The following is a 14,080-nucleotide window of genomic DNA, read 5'->3' as shown; positions in this document are numbered from 1 at the left end:
AGAGCGACTGTACTTTGCGAGCGAGAGCCTGTGTGACCGTCGACAGCAGCTTGAGTGAACGAGCGAGCCGACGGGGAGAAGGAGCGGCTCGAGCGGGCCTGAAAGCAGCTCCTCTCGCGGGCGAGCGGTCGTCCCGAGTCCTGCTCTGCGGTCGTCGCCCAGCCGTCAAAGGTGCTCTCAGGCGTCCTGCGTTGCCGAGAGAGCGAGGAGCAGCGACAGCTCGCAAGCCCGAGCGGCTCGACCGCAGGCCCTCCTCATCTCGCTCCGCCTCTCTCGACTCTCGCTCGCGCACCGAGAGAGGGATAAAGACTTCTTCATGTTCAGAGGTTGAACTCGATGCTGCTACGACGGCTCTAGGCAGAGAGCGAGGGTGCGATAGGGAGTACACACAGAGGGAGGAAAGGGCGGGAGGAGGGGGGACAAACTGCACGAAAGAGGGGGGACGACGACGGCGGCGGGCGGGACCTGAACTGAAGAGAGATAGAGATGCGAGAAGGTGTTCGTTGAGAACCGAGAGAGGTGCCGAGACAAAGGTCGTGCGGGCGTCTAGGACAGGCCGATGATCTCGCCGTCGTCGAGCAGCTGGTGGTCGAAGAACCCGGGCCGGGTGCTGAGGCCTGCGTGATCCGGACAAGGTTTTCCAAGGTCAGGGAAAACGCTCGAGGACGTCGACGAGAGCGCAGAGGACAAGGAGAGAGAGAGAGAGAGAGGACGGACCGGGCATGGTCGACATGGACCCGACGAGCGGGTAGACGAAGCCGGCGCCGGCCGCCATCTTGACCTCGCGGATGGTCGTCGTGAAGCCCGTGGGCGCGCCCTTGGCCGACGGGTCGTCGCTGAACGAGAGGTGGGTCTGCGCGAGGAGGCCGGGAGGCAAAGACGAGGTCAGGTCGCGGGTTTGAGAAGGTCGACTTTTGTGTCTCGAGGTCGAGCTGCCGACGACGGCGAGCGAGAGAGAGAGAGAAGGGGAGAGACGAGAGGACGCACCTTGGCCATGCAGATGGGCAGGTTGCCAAAGCCCTGGGCCTCGAAGCCGGCAATCTGCGACTCGGCGAGCTCGCTAAAGGCGACGTTGGCGGCGCCGTAAAACTCGCGCGCGATCGTCTCGATCTTGGCCTTGATGGGCTGGTCGACGTCGTACAGGAACTTGAACGGGTTGGGCTCCTGGCACGCCTTGATGACGGCCTCGCCGAGCTCGAGCGCGCCGAGGCCGCCCTCGGCCCAGTGGTTGCACGGCACGGCCGCGTCGGCGCCGGCCTTGAGCGCCTCGTCCTGCACGAGCTGGATCTCGGCGTCCGTGTCGGCCGTGAACCGGTTGACGGCGACGATGACGTTGATGCCGACCTTTTTGGCGTTCTCGATGTGGCGCTTGAGGTTGGAGCAGCCCTCGCGCAGGATGTCGAGGTTCTCGGTGAGGTAGACCTCGGGCAAGGGCTTGCCCGGCGTCACCTCGGGCCCGCCGCCGTGCATCTTGAGCGCGCGCACGGTCGCGACGAGGACGACGGCGTTGGGGACGAGGCCCGACGCGCGGCACTTGATGTTGACGAACTTTTCCATGCTGCGCACGAGAGTGGACGGACTGGTCAGGACTGCGTCGTCGTCGTTGAGAGGAGAGAGAGGTCGACGCACCCGATGTCGGCGCCGAAACCGGCCTCGGTGACGACGTAGCCGTTCTTGTCGTCGCTCTCGCCCTCCTCGATGCCGGCGAGCTTGAGCGCAATCTTGTCGGCGAGGATCGACGAGTTGCCGTGCGCAATGTTGGCGAACGGGCCGGCGTGGACAAAGACGGGCGTGCCCTCGAGCGTCTGCATCAGGTTGGGCTTGATGGCGTCCTTCATGAGGATGGCGAGCGACCCGGTGCAGCCAATGTCGTCGCACGTGATCGGGACGCCGGCGCGGCTCTCGCCAATGACCATGCGGCCGAGGCGGTCGCGCATGTCGGCGAGCGACGTCGCGAGCGCGAGGACGGCCATGCACTCGGACGCGACGGCGATGTCGAAGCCCGTCTCGAGCGTCTTGCCCTGCTCGGCCGGACCGAGGCCCGTCTCGATCTTGCGCAGGTACCGGTCGTTGGTGTCGACGACGCGGTGCCACGAGATCTTCTCCGGGTCGATGTCGAGGCGCGCAAACTTGGCCTTTTCCTCGTCGGTGAGGTCGTCCGGGTTGGTCTTGGTGATGCCGAGCTTGTCGAGGCGCTTGAACATGATGGGCGCAAACGTGCGCACGCCCTTCTTGGGCGGGCACAGGCGGTTGAACAGGGCCTTGTCCGACTGGGTCGACTCGTGGAAGAACCGCGCCGAGATGGCGGCCGCGAGCAGGTTGTTGGCGGCCGTCGTCGCATGGATGTCGCCCGTCAGGTGCAGGTTGAACTCGTCCATCGGGATGACCTGCGAGTAGCCGCCGCCGGCGGCGCCGCCCTTGATGCCGAACGTCGGGCCCTGCGACGGCTGGCGCACGCACGCGTACGCCGCCTTGCCGAGGTGGGCGCCGAGCGCCTGGGCGAGCCCGATCGTCGTCGTCGACTTGCCCTCGCCGAGCGGGGTCGGCGTGATGCCGGCGACGACAATGTACTTGCCGTCGCGGCGGTGGCGCAGGTGGTCGAGCACGTCGAGCTTGACCTTGGCCTTGTTGCGGCCGTACAGCTCGAGGTCCTGGCCCGGGATGCCAATCTCGGCGGCGAGGACGTCGATGGGCTTGGGCACCTGGCTCTTGGCGATCTCGATGTCGCTCGGGACGTCGGGCTTGCACACGAGCTTGAGGGGCTTGACGAGGCGCTGCTGGCTCTTTTCGAGGAGGCGCTGCGCCGACAGGACCGTGTTCTCCATGAGCATGGCGACCGTCATGGGGCCGACGCCGCCGGGCACGGGCGTGATGAACGAGGCCACGTCGCGCGCCGAGTCAAAGTCGACGTCGCCGACGAGGCGCGAGCCCGACTTGCGGGTCGGGTCGTCGACAAAGTTGGTCCCGACGTCGATGACGATGGCGCCCGGCTTGAGCCACGCGCCCTGGACGAAGCGCGGGACGCCGATGGCGGCGACGACAATGTCGGCCTGCTTGACGAGGTGCTCGAGGTTCTTGGTGCGCGAGTGGCACTGGGTGACGGTCGCGTCCTTGCGGCGCAGGAGGGCGCACACGGGCGAGCCGACAATGTCGCTGCGGCCGAGGACGACGGCGTGCTTGCCGCGCAGGTCGACGCCGGTCGACTCGAGGAGGAGCATGACGCCGGCCGGGGTGCACGGCGCAAACAAGGGCTCGCTCGCGCGCGACGACAGGAGGCCGATGTTGTACGCGTGGAAGCCGTCGACGTCTTTCTCGGGCGAGACGGCCTCGGTGATACGGCGCTCGCCGTCGCGGCCAATGTCGTCGGACAAGGGGAGCTGGACGATGATGCCGTGCACGTTCGAGTCGGCGTTGAGGCGCTCGACCTCGGCCATGACCTCCTGCTCGCCGATGCCGTCCTCGGACCCGCCGAGCTGGACGAGGTGGCACTTGATGCCGGCCTCGGCGGCCGCCTTGAGTTTCATCTTGACATAGGTCGACGAGTCGGAGCGGGCGCCCTGCTGGACGATGACGAGGCTCGGCTCGAAGCGCGGGAACTTGGCGCGCGTGTCGGCGATGCGGGCGGCGATGCCCTGGCGGAGTGCACTGTGGCAGGAGAGAGGGAGAGTGTCAGTGACGGCGAGATAGCCGGAAACGAGCCGCGCTCGACGGGCAAGAGGTGGGAGGGGACGCACAGAGAGGTGGCGTTGCCGTCGATGAGCTGGGCACCGGACTGGGGCTGCTGGGTGGCCATGGTGGCGAGGGTGCGGATGGACGAGGACGAGACGAGGCGGAGGCGAGCGGACGAGGGTGGGGACAGCGAGCGAACCGCGAGGGTGCTCGAGTCGGGGCGGGTGAGGGTGCGGGTCGGTGCGAGGGTGGTGGTAGAAGTCCTCGGGAGCTTGGCGAGGCGAACTTGGCGGGCAGAGCGGAGCATGCGACGCTGCGAGCGAGCGACCGACTCAAGGTGAGCGCGAGGCCGTGCATGCGCTCAAGGCGCTGGCGCGATAGGGTGGGACTCGGGCGCACCTGGGCAAGAGTGCTGAGTACAAGCTGCTCGAGCTGTGCAGCCAACGCAAGATGGAGACGTTCGGCCGCGGATCTCCTCTGAGAGACGAGGACGATCGAGCCGACTTGAGCTCAGCCGCGTCCACCTCGCTCGCTCTCGCACCAGACCAGCCACGATGCAGTCTACCGACCCACAAGATCCTCCTGCAGCCCCAGGCACACCCGCCCTCGCCCCGCCCGTCGAGCCCACCTCGACCACCGCCGACCACCAGCAACCGCAGCCTCGAGTGCGCCGCAAGCTCCCCCAGCTCTTGGCCGACGAGGTCGTCGCCGACGAGCTCATCGAGGGCGCTCCCTCGCGCAACGGCGGCAGGCTCCTCACCGACGACCGCGACCCGTGGACCCACAACGCCTGGTCCGCCTCGTCCCACTCTCTCTCTCTCTCGTCTCCCTCGCCGTAACCCGAGCTCACTCTTCTTCCCACTCGCACAGGGACCAGGTCTCGTGGGGCGCAGAAGAGGAGACGTTCGCCCAGGCCGCCCTCGAGCGACAGCGCAACTCGCCCGTCCCGCAACACCTCCAGGACGAGTTCAACGCCAACCCGGCCGCCCAGTGGGACAAGTTCTACGCCTTCAACAAGGGTCCGTCGCACTCTCTCTTTTCGTTCTTCTTGACGTCGCGCGAGGACCTGACGCTCCCCGGCCCCGCAGACAACTTCTTCAAGGAGCGCTCGTGGCTCAACAACGAGTTCCCGGACCTCGCCGCGTGCCTCAAACCCGACGTGCGTCTACCTCTCTGTGTCTCTCCAGACCTCTCGCCCGAGTCGTGCTCACGATCTCTCACCACGCCCGCAGGCAGGACCGCGAACCGTCGTCGAGATCGGCTGCGGCAACGGCAGCACGCTCTTTCCTCTGCTCGCCGACAACGAGAACCCTCTGCTCGACCTGCATGGCTACGACTATTCGAAAGAGGCCGTCTCTGTCGTCAAGGTGCGTCCCTCTCACCGTGCCCGTCCTCGCGAAGCCGACCCGCTCACCCTCTTCTTTCCTCCTCGACCACAGAGCTCGCCCTCGTTCGACCCGGCTCGCTGCACATGCGACGTGTGGGACCTCTCGTCGCGCGAGGGCCCGCCGCCGACCGTCAAGCCCGGCTCGGTCGACGTCCTCACCATGATCTTTGTCTTTAGCGCTCTGCATCCCGACGAATGGGCCCAGGCCGTCCGCAACGCTCACGAGGTGCGTCCCTCGTCCCTCTCGAGCGTGTCTCTCGCTCGCTCTGTTTGCCAGAGCGGCGCACTGACTGGTCCTCTACGGCACCGGGCGCACAGATGCTCAAGCCAGGCGGCATCCTCCTGTTCCGCGACTATGGCCGCAACGATCTCGCCATGCTGCGCTTCAAGGCGAACCGGTACATGCAGGACGGCCTGTACGTCCGCGGCGACAACACGCGCGTCTACTTCTTCGAGCGAGGTGCGTTCCCCTCTCCCTCGGCCTCCTCCCCCTCGGCGCCTTCTCTTTCTCCTACTCAAGCGCGGGAAACTGACGAGAGGAAACACCTGCACGTGCAGACGAGCTGCAGTACATCTTTGGCGGCGTGCGACGAGTCGACGGCGCCGGCACGAGCGCGTCCGCCTCGGTCGACAGCGCAGCAGGCGCAGCAGGGCCGACAGACGCAGACGCGGCGACCGAGGAGACGACGACGACGCTCGAGGAGCTGCCCTCGGGCGAGGTCGTGCCGACGAGCGCGCTCCCATCGCTCGACACGACGCCCGCCTCGTCCCGCCCCTCGACGCCCTCTCAGCCCTCTTCCGACCCCGCCGCCCCCTCGTCTGTATCCGCACTCACGCCCACATCCGCCCCGGCGCCCACACCCTCACCCGCCTCGCTCGCCGTCCAGCGCGGCGAGACGCTCACGCCCGTGCGGTTCGAGCTCCTCAAGCTCGGCGTCGACCGCCGCTTGCTCCTCAACCGCAAGCGCCAGCTCAAGATGTTCCGCGTGTGGATGCAGGGCAGGTGGAGGAAGCCGCTTGATGCGGCGGCGGAGGAGCAGGAGGAGGGGGAGGGGGGAGCGAGGGAGGAGGTCGGTGCGCGAGGGGAGGAGGAGCAGTAGCTGCGGGTGTAACGACACTCTCGCTCTCGACGACGTGCGCGTACACAAAGAGAGACGCAGAGAGTCCAAATGCAGGCAACAGGCTCGAACGACAGCTCATTCCTCGACGTCCCTCACCGCCTTCCCCTCCCTCGCCCGTCGCAGCTCTTCCCTCGTCTCCTCCCACCCCCACCGCTCGTCTGCCCTGACGCGCAGCAGCTCCCTCCTCTCTCCGACCTCCCTCCCGCTCCACCGCCCATCCGACCTCCTCGCGAGCTCCCCATCGCTCACCTCCACCTCCCCCTCCTCCTCCTCAACCTCACGCAGCGCCTCATCGTCCTCCTCGCGCCACACCCCGCGCAGCACCTCGTCCCACTCCCTCTGCGCCTCCTCGCCGTCCTCGTCGAGCGCAGCAGCGCGCTCGTACGCCGCGAGCCGCCGCAAAGCGCGCTCGGCCGCCGCGCCGTCGAGCGTGCACGCGCGAAGGAGCGCGTCGACGAACGCTCGCGAGCGGCCGTAGCGCTGCGCGAGGGCGGCGAGCGGGTCGGGCGCGGGTGCGGGTCCGGGCGCGGGCGGCGTCGAGCGGCGGCGGCGCTTGCCCTTGCCCTTGTCCGTGGACGGCGGGCCGGGCGAGGACGAGGGCGAGCGGAAGGCGGACGGGGTGCGGGACCGAGCGCGACCGCCGCCGGCGTGAGCGTGAGCGCGCTTGGCGTCCTCGCGCAGGCGGCGTGCGCGCTGCTTGATGGCGCGCTTGTGCAGGTCGAACTTGTCGCGGTAGGCCGACGTCGTCGTGCGGCGGCTCTGCGGCGGGGCAAGACGGCGAGAGTGAGTGACGACGAAAGAGATGGGAAAAGAGAGGAGGAGGGAGGAGGAGGAACGAGGGACGCACGTCGAGCTCCGAGTAGAACTCTCGCTGCATCCTCGAAAACATCTCTGCGCGGCTCATCTCGCCCTCGTCGCACAGGTTGTACAGCCTTGCAAACTCGTCGAGCTCGGCGTCCGACAGGCGCAGGTACCGCTCGCCGCGGCGGTCGGCGGCGCCACTCAGCGGGCGCGGCGAGGCAAAGTCGAGCGGGTTCGGGCGGCACGGGACGCCGTGCCGCGCCGTGTCGTCGCGTGCGGCGAGGAGCCAGGCGTACAGGGTCGGGAGGGCGTCTGCGAGGGGACGAGGGGCGTGTCAGGGAGGGCTCGACGGGCGGGAGGACGGGGCGAGAGGGAGAGGCGGACGCACTGCAGTTGAAGGCCTGAGCGTACAGCTCGACGTAGCTGTCCGACGTCCACTCGGGCAGGATGGCGTAATGTGCATCCTCCATACGCTTCATGACCTTGCCGCCGTGCTCCTGCAGTGCGTCGAGATCGAGGTGAGCGCTCGAACCTCGACAAAAAGAAAGAAAGGGGAGAACGAGGGGAACGAGCGGGCGCACCTTGATCCACCTCGCCACCTTGTCCCTCTTGCCCTCCTTCTGCCACTCGCGGTGCAGCCAGACCCGGTCCGGGACCCAGCTGCCGTCGCCGGCGCGGTGCGAAAAGACGCTCTCGGGCGGCCGCTCGTCGTCCTCGTCGCTCGCCTCGTCTGCGCTGAGCTCGCCCGCGCCCTCACCCTCGTTGCTGCCGTCGGGCAGCTCCTCCTCGGACCCGCTGTCGCGCTCGGGCACGGCAGCGCGCTTCTTCATCTTCTTGGCGGGCGAGGCGCGCTGCGAGGGCGCTTTGCGTCTGTTGAAGAACGACGAGGCGGGCCCTTGCGCGGGCGCCTTGCCCTTGTCCTTGCGCGTGGTGGCGGTCATGGGCGGCGACGAGTGGGTCTCGTCGTCCTCGTCGAGCTGGTCGACCTCGTCCTCGCCGCCGTCCGGCTCGCCCTCGCTCTCCTCGCTCTTCCGCTTCGCCTGCTCCTCGACGTCGACAGCCGCCGCCCTCGTCTGTCGGGACGACCGAGCCGGCGCCGAGGCCGAAGCTGCGGCCGCGGGCGCGGCGCGCTTGGCCGCCGCCGGGATGCGGGTCGCGAGCGGCGGCGACGCGCCCTCGTCCTCGTCATCGTCCTCGTCCCGCTTGTCCTCGTCCTCGCCGCCCGCCGCCTGCCCCTGCTGCACCGTCTCACGGCCCTCGCCCGTCTCGGCAGCGCCCTTGCGCCTCGGTGCGCGGCCCTTGGACGCAGAGGCCCTCGTCGCCCGGTCCGAGCGAGGGTGGCCGAACTCGCTCGAGGCGGCGACGGTCGCGGGTGCGGCGCCCTCGTGGTCGGTCTCGGGGACGAGCTCGGTCTCGGCGCGCTGTGTGCGGCGTAGAGCGGGCGAGGTCGGGACGACGAGGCGGTTGTGGATGTGGGCGTCGGACGAGCTGTCGGTGTCGTCGTCGCCGTCGTCGTCGTTGGGGGTCGCGGGAGCAGGTGCGGCGAGGGCAGGGTTAGGACGAGTACGGGCAGGTGCGGGCTGGGCAGGCGAGGGCTGAGGGGCGAGGTTGGTGCGGCGTGTTGACCGACCTGGGTGGGGAGGGGACGAGGGGCCCGTGGAGCGAGGCGGGACCTCGACGGCGACGGTGGGGCGGTGCTTGCGGCTCTTTGGGGGCATGTCGGGCGAGGCACTGGAGCAAGCAGGGGAGAGGTGCGAGGTGCAAGCCAGGAGAGGGGGAGAGCCAACCTCAAGCGGTTGCCCTCGACTTCGACCCACCGCCTGCTGCTCCTCGGCTGAGCCAGTGCTCGCTCAAGATGGCTGCAAGAGCCCCTATCCGCCTGCGTGTCGCCCACCAGAAGGCCTACCTGTGGGACCTCGAGGGTGAGCTCGCCTACGTCCTCATCCTCATCAGTCCCGCCGCCTCCCTCTCCCGCAGCAGCTCTGCGGGCCAACCAGAGACGCGCACTACCGCCCAGCACCACTCACTGACACAGTGCCGCCCGCCCCCGCAGACATCCAGTACCTGCGCGTGCAGCACCACATCTGCGGCTCGCTCCAGGGCACCCTCCCGCAGGTGACGCAGCAGAACGTCTTTCTCGGCCTCCCGCTCGTCCTCCTCCCCGAAGAAGTCGTCCTCCTCGTCCGCAACAGTGCGTTCCCCCCACTCGCCTCCCTCCCTCCCCTTCTCGTCCCTGCACCGCCCCTGACCTCTCGCCCCCTCCCTCCCTCCAGACCTCGCCGTCCTCGTGCACGACTCGGCCGCCCACCTCCCGCCGACCCCGGCGCAAGCCGCGTCGTACGCCGCGTCGCGCTCGAGCGCCATCACGGCGCAGCGCGAGGCGTCGCTCGCGAGCGAGGCCGAGCGCAAGGCGCTCCACGAGGCCAAGAACGCCGACCTCATTGCGGCAAAGCGCCGCGCAAAGGAGGACCGGCGCAGGGCGCAGGCCGCAAAGGAACTCGAGGACAAGGGCGCCATGGCCGAGGGGGACGGGCGGATCGAGGTGAGCGTGCCGCCGCTGCGCGAGGGCGAGACGACGACGGGTCCTCCATCCGCCGCCGCCGCCGCACCTGCACCGTCCACGCCGCTACCCGCGCCTCCCGCACCCACCTCTCGCGACCTGTCGACCGTCGCCTACACGATCATCATCGAGCCGCGCTCGTCGTCCCTCGCGTGGTACGACCCGTCGCTCGCCTCGGCGACCTACTCGACGCTCGACGCGGCGGCCGCCGCAGGCGTGTGGAGCTACCCGCAGACGCCGCTCCAGGAGGCGAGGTGCAGGGTGTTTGAGGACCTGTGGCGCAGGGGCCACTACATGGGCGGCGGCTTGCGGTTCGGAGGCGACTTTCTCGTGTACCCTGGTGCGCCCTCCTCTCCCTCTCTCTTTCTCTCTCACACACAGTCTGTCCTCCTGTGCCTCGTCGTCCTGACCTCGTCCCCCCACGCACCCAACACAGGCGACCCGCTGCGGTACCACTCGCACTTTACGCTCACGGTCCTCTCGACGCCGACGACGGCCATCATGCCGCTCGACCTCGTCGCGTACGGCCGCCTCGCGACGGGCGTCAAAAAGGCCCACTTGCTCGCGAGCTGGGAGGACGCAGAGGCGCCGCAAGGGGGCGAGGGCAGGGCGCTGTACGTCAGCCTCGAGTGGGCCGCGTTTGGTTGAGCGCCGAGGGAGTTTCGCAATGCCGAGCTCGTTCTCCCTCTCTCTGTGTCCGTCTCGTTCCCTCGCTGTCTCTCGCTCTCGAGAGGTACGGACCAAGAGACGAAAGCTATGCACGGCGCGGGCGTTTCAAACTGCGAGAGAGAGAGAGAGAGAGAGACGGAGGGTCGAGGGAGGTTGCGGAGGAGGGGAGGGGGGGCCCGAGCGGGCGAAACGAGAGATGCAGAGAGGGGCGTGACGAGGTCTACTGAGATAGAGAGAAGAGAGAGTGCGAGAACAGGAGGTGAGGGAGAGGGACGAGAAGGCGAGGAAGAGCCGAGGCGAGGGCTCGAGCGCGCGCTCAGTCGCCCTTGTTCTTGCCCCGCATGCCCGCCTGGCGGATGAACGAGTCGAGCGTCTTGTCGGCGCCGTACCCGCCTCCTCCTCCTCCACCACCACCGCCGCCACCAGGCTGCTGCACGAACGCCGGCTGCTGCGGCGGCGGCGGAGCGTACGCTCCCGCGCCGACGCCGACGCCGCCGCCGTACGCGCTCGCGGGCGTCGCCGCCGGCGAGGCGTACTCGCTCGCGTACCCGCGCCGAGGGGGCGTCGCGTGCGCCGCACCGACGCCGCCGCCCGGGCCACCGGCGTAGGGGGCCTGGGTCGCGTACGGGTCGCTCTCCATCGAGTAGCGCTCGGCGGCGCCGGGCCTCGCGCGCACGGGCGAGCCGTACGCGCTCCCGGCGTACGCCGAGCCGCCGCCACCGTTGGCGGTCTGCGGCGCGCCGTAGTTGGGGTCGAACGAGTTGACGCGCTGCGCCATGGCCATCCTCGCCGGGCTCGCGCCGTGTCCGTGCCCCATCGCCGCGTCCTTCTTCCTCCCCCCGCCGCCGGCACCTCCTCCTGCGCCTCCCGCACCGCCGAGCCCGAACGCGGCCGCGAGCGCCGAGTAGGCGAGCTCGGCGACGACGAGGACGCGGATGCGGGTCGGGATCCCTGCGGCGCCCTTGCGCCCGCGGTGCTCCTCGCCGCCCTCGGCCGCCGCGATCGAGAACGAGCCGTGGCCGAACCCGGACGCGCTGCGGAGGAAGCTCGACGCCGCCGAGCCGGACCCGCCGCCGCCTGCGCCGGGCAGGGACGGGTCGAGCGGCTGCGGGATGGCCGACGTCGACGTGAGGCTGAAGAGTGGGTACAGGAGGGCAAAGAGGGCGAGGTTGACGACCGGGTCCGAGGACCACCACGACGCGAGCGTGATGGGGAGGCCGAACCCGAGCGCGTAGGCCCACCGCTGCTCGATGTGCCGCACGCGGTCGCCGAACGGCCAGCCGTTCTTGACCCAGTGAGCCCTGCGACGTGTGTGAGACGACGTCAGTTTCGCGTTGATGCCGAGAAACGAGAGAGAGAGGAGGGAGGAGGGCGCACTCGAAGCAGTAGTAGGCATCGACGACCGACGCATACAGGAACGAGAGGGGTGCGCCGAGGAACGGGATGAGGCGCAGGGCGTAGAAGAAGAGGAAGTAGTTGACCGTGACGAGCGTGCGGTAGCTCTGCGCGGCGAGGGGGAGGGTCAGCGTTGCGCCGCGCGAAAGGAGAGAGAGAGAGGGGGCGCACCTCGGCGACGAGCTTGGCGACCTGGCCGCGGTTGTCGTTGCTGTTCGAGGCGCGGCGCTTGTCGGTCTCGGCGGCCGGGCGGAGCAGGCCCGAGAAGTAGGTTGCAGCGGCGGCGACAGGGTAGAGCCACAGAAGCTGTCGTGGCGGGGCACACAGAGGTTAGTTCGGCGTCTGCATCAGGGCTCTGTAGAGAGAGAGTGGGGGACGCACGTGGAACGCAAAGAAGACGACGCTGGCCGTGACGGGGTCGGACGAACGCAGCCCCACCAGGCGGCGGAGGATGGGCTTGATGACGAGGGCCGACACGAGGACGATGCCCTGGCACACGCTCGACTTGACGACGTTGGCCTGGACGACCTGCGTGGGTGTACGACCGAGGGGAGGGAGGACGAGGGTGAGCGACTGCTCGGAGGTCGTGACGACGGAGGAGAGAGGCGGGGACACGTCGACAACCTGGGGGAAAGGGGGGGGGTGCGCACCTTGTCGTTGGTCAAGTGGTGGCCTGCGACGGTCAAGCGCATGGCGTCTGTCGCGCCCTGGGCGACAAAGCCGGCCTGGAGGGCGAGCGTCTCGACGGGGGACAAGGGCGGGAGAGCCCATGCCGAGCCGGGCCCGCCGTAGCTGTCGGCCTGCTTGTGGCCTCGCTGGAAGCCCTGCATGGTGTGCGCTTGGGCGAGGCTGTGGTTGGTGAGAGGAGCGAGGGAGAGGAGCAGCCGAGAGGGGGAGACGCGTAGAGTGGACCCTCGCTCTCGCCCCACACTGCCCTGGGCTGGCGGGACAGCCTGCACACCTACTCGCACAGCTGCGAAACACCCCCTGAAACGCGCCATCCCGCCCAGCGGCGTACCCTCACCTCGCCGTCCTCGAAGCTCTCCTTGACGCTCTCCTCCCGGCCAGCTCCCAGTCGACCGCCACCATGATCAACGCGCCCCGACCACCACCGCCCATGATCTTTGTCGCGCCCGTCGCCGACCTCGCCGACTCGGCTCGACACGTCGTCGCCCTGCGCTCGTGGAGGAACCCCTCCCAGCACGACTCGGTCCTCGTCTACCGCCGCGACCCGCACCCAGGCGCACTCAACGCACAGCCCGAGTTTTACAGCATCGCCAACGAGTGCCCTCACCTCGGCCTGCCCCTCGAAGGTCCGCTCACTTTCGCCTCGCCCTCGCTCGACGACCTCGCGCCCTAACCTCCCTCATCCCCTCCCCTGCAGGCGGCGACATCGAGGACCTGTGCGGCGGCGACGACAACGGCGACGACGACGAAGACGACGGAGTCGACCCTCGCACGGGCCCTGTCATCATCTGCCCGTTCCACAACCTCGACTTTGGCCTCGACACGGGCGCCTCGTCGAGCGGGATGCGCGCCTGCACCTTCGCCCTCGAGGTCCGCAACGGCGGCGAGCTGTGGATGGAGCCTCCAGGCGATCTCGGCGACGACTACCGCGTCATCGGCATCCGCAGCGTGTCGGAGCGTGCGTCCTCGTCGCCCTCGTCGTGTCGGCCTTCCCAAGTCGTCAGTCTGATCCTCTTGCTCGTCCACAGGCTTTGCCGACCTCCCCGCCGCACCGACCGACCTCCTGTCCTCCCTCACCCTCTCTGACTCGCCCGCCATCCTGTCCTCCCTCGCCCTCTCTGACTCGCCCGCCGTCGAGCCCCGCACCATCGTCGCCTACTGCCGCCACGTCCTCGTCGCGCCCACCCCGGCCGCCAAAGTCGCCCTCGTGCGCCGCCTCGTGTCGCTCTTCCGCAGCGGCACCCTCTCGCGCCTCGCCGACCCGTTGACCGACCCGCCGCACCCGTTCGAGCCGTACCGCGCGCCCACCGTGAAGACGGTCGCGTCGGGCCAGACGGCTCGCCTCGGACGTGGCGGCAGCGTAGAGAGCCGGGTCAGATTGCTTCACGCGCTCGCAAATATCGAGCTCTTTGCGATAGATTTGGCGGTCGACCACATTGGGCGGTTTTTCGACTGGCGCGTGGCGAGTTTGGACGGCCGAGAGGGCAAGCGCATCGGGTGGGGGTTCGTGGGCGACTTCCTCAAGGTCGCCGAGGACGAGGCCAAGTGCGTCGTGCTCTCTCTCTCTCGTACGCGTCGTCGCATGGCCCGTGCGACGCAGCCTGACCCGGATCCCATGTCGCGCAGGCATTTCACGATCCTCTCGGAGCGTCTCGAGCAGCTCGGCTGCACGTACGGCTCGCTGTCGGTCCACAACGGTGCGTCCCTGTCACTCCTCTCTCCCTGTCACTCCTCTCTCCCTCTCTCCCTGGGGGGCCTCTCTCCCTCTCTCCCTCTCTCCCTCACTCCCTA

The 14,080-nt window shown here is 68.9% G+C and overlaps 6 protein-coding genes across 6 annotated transcripts in view; 3 read left to right on the top strand and 3 right to left on the bottom strand.

Annotated features, from left to right (window-relative positions):
• Positions 1–295: 295 nt before the first annotated feature.
• On the bottom strand, positions 296–3,880 carry RHOBADRAFT_26106 (uncharacterized protein). The gene is made up of 5 exons (XM_018412730.1): positions 3,735–3,880; positions 1,630–3,645; positions 988–1,558; positions 718–853; positions 296–617 (listed from the first exon to the last, which is right to left on the bottom strand). Exons 1-5 carry the CDS (start codon positions 3,791–3,793, stop codon positions 547–549), a joined length of 2,853 nt encoding a protein of 950 aa, XP_018271933.1. The 5' UTR covers positions 3,794–3,880; the 3' UTR covers positions 296–546.
• Positions 3,881–4,223: 343 nt separating this feature from the next.
• Positions 4,224–6,184, top strand: RHOBADRAFT_52898 (uncharacterized protein; the record flags this gene model as incomplete). The annotated part of the gene is made up of 7 exons (XM_018416563.1): positions 4,224–4,462; positions 4,540–4,688; positions 4,758–4,828; positions 4,902–5,036; positions 5,109–5,282; positions 5,375–5,516; positions 5,615–6,184. The coding sequence occupies 7 exons, from the start codon at positions 4,224–4,226 to the stop codon at positions 6,154–6,156; spliced, it is 1,452 nt and encodes a 483-aa protein (XP_018271932.1). The 3' UTR covers positions 6,157–6,184.
• A 68-nt stretch (positions 6,185–6,252) lies between these two features.
• RHOBADRAFT_43312 (uncharacterized protein) lies at positions 6,253–8,696 on the bottom strand (the record flags this gene model as incomplete). Its single annotated transcript, XM_018414204.1, has 4 exons — positions 6,253–6,936; positions 7,025–7,290; positions 7,367–7,475; positions 7,560–8,696. 4 exons carry the CDS (start codon positions 8,694–8,696, stop codon positions 6,253–6,255), a joined length of 2,196 nt encoding a protein of 731 aa, XP_018271931.1.
• A 137-nt stretch (positions 8,697–8,833) lies between these two features.
• Positions 8,834–10,228, top strand: RHOBADRAFT_52897 (uncharacterized protein; the record flags this gene model as incomplete). The annotated part of the gene is made up of 4 exons (XM_018416562.1): positions 8,834–8,930; positions 9,032–9,169; positions 9,252–9,878; positions 9,975–10,228. 4 exons carry the CDS (start codon positions 8,834–8,836, stop codon positions 10,184–10,186), a joined length of 1,074 nt encoding a protein of 357 aa, XP_018271930.1. The 3' UTR covers positions 10,187–10,228.
• Positions 10,229–10,523: 295 nt separating this feature from the next.
• RHOBADRAFT_43310 (uncharacterized protein) lies at positions 10,524–12,432 on the bottom strand (the record flags this gene model as incomplete). The annotated part of the gene is made up of 5 exons (XM_018414203.1): positions 10,524–11,508; positions 11,585–11,709; positions 11,774–11,908; positions 11,984–12,130; positions 12,253–12,432. The coding sequence occupies 5 exons, from the start codon at positions 12,430–12,432 to the stop codon at positions 10,524–10,526; spliced, it is 1,572 nt and encodes a 523-aa protein (XP_018271929.1).
• A 287-nt stretch (positions 12,433–12,719) lies between these two features.
• RHOBADRAFT_13884 (uncharacterized protein) overlaps positions 12,720–14,080 on the top strand; it is a gene marked incomplete at both ends in the record, with an annotated part of 2,099 nt that continues 738 nt past the window's right edge. The window contains 4 exons of the mRNA XM_018412165.1: positions 12,720–12,915; positions 13,041–13,309; positions 13,428–13,834; positions 13,916–13,986. Of these exons, the coding sequence (XP_018271928.1) occupies positions 12,720–12,915; positions 13,041–13,309; positions 13,428–13,834; positions 13,916–13,986 (943 nt within the window). The remainder of the gene's footprint in view (positions 12,916–13,040; positions 13,310–13,427; positions 13,835–13,915; positions 13,987–14,080) is intronic.

Source organism: Rhodotorula graminis, assembly GCF_001329695.1.
Source record: "Rhodotorula graminis WP1 unplaced genomic scaffold RHOBAscaffold_5, whole genome shotgun sequence".
In the NCBI taxonomy this organism is placed as follows: domain Eukaryota; kingdom Fungi; phylum Basidiomycota; class Microbotryomycetes; order Sporidiobolales; family Sporidiobolaceae; genus Rhodotorula; species Rhodotorula graminis.
Note: the sequence above shows the minus strand (reverse complement) of the source record. Positions and strands in the feature narration are given on the sequence as shown.

Coding starts and splice junctions, on each gene's coding strand:
- RHOBADRAFT_26106 (XM_018412730.1), bottom strand. CDS start 3,793: ATGGCCACCCAGCAGCCCCAGTCCGGTGCCCAGCTCATCGACGGCAAC. Junction 3,646..3,734: donor GACGGCAACGCCACCTCTCT/GTGCGTCCCCTC, acceptor CTCCTGCCACAG/TGCACTCCGCCAGGGCATCG. Junction 618..717: donor GTCCATGTCGACCATGCCCG/GTCCGTCCTCTC, acceptor CGGATCACGCAG/GCCTCAGCACCCGGCCCGGG.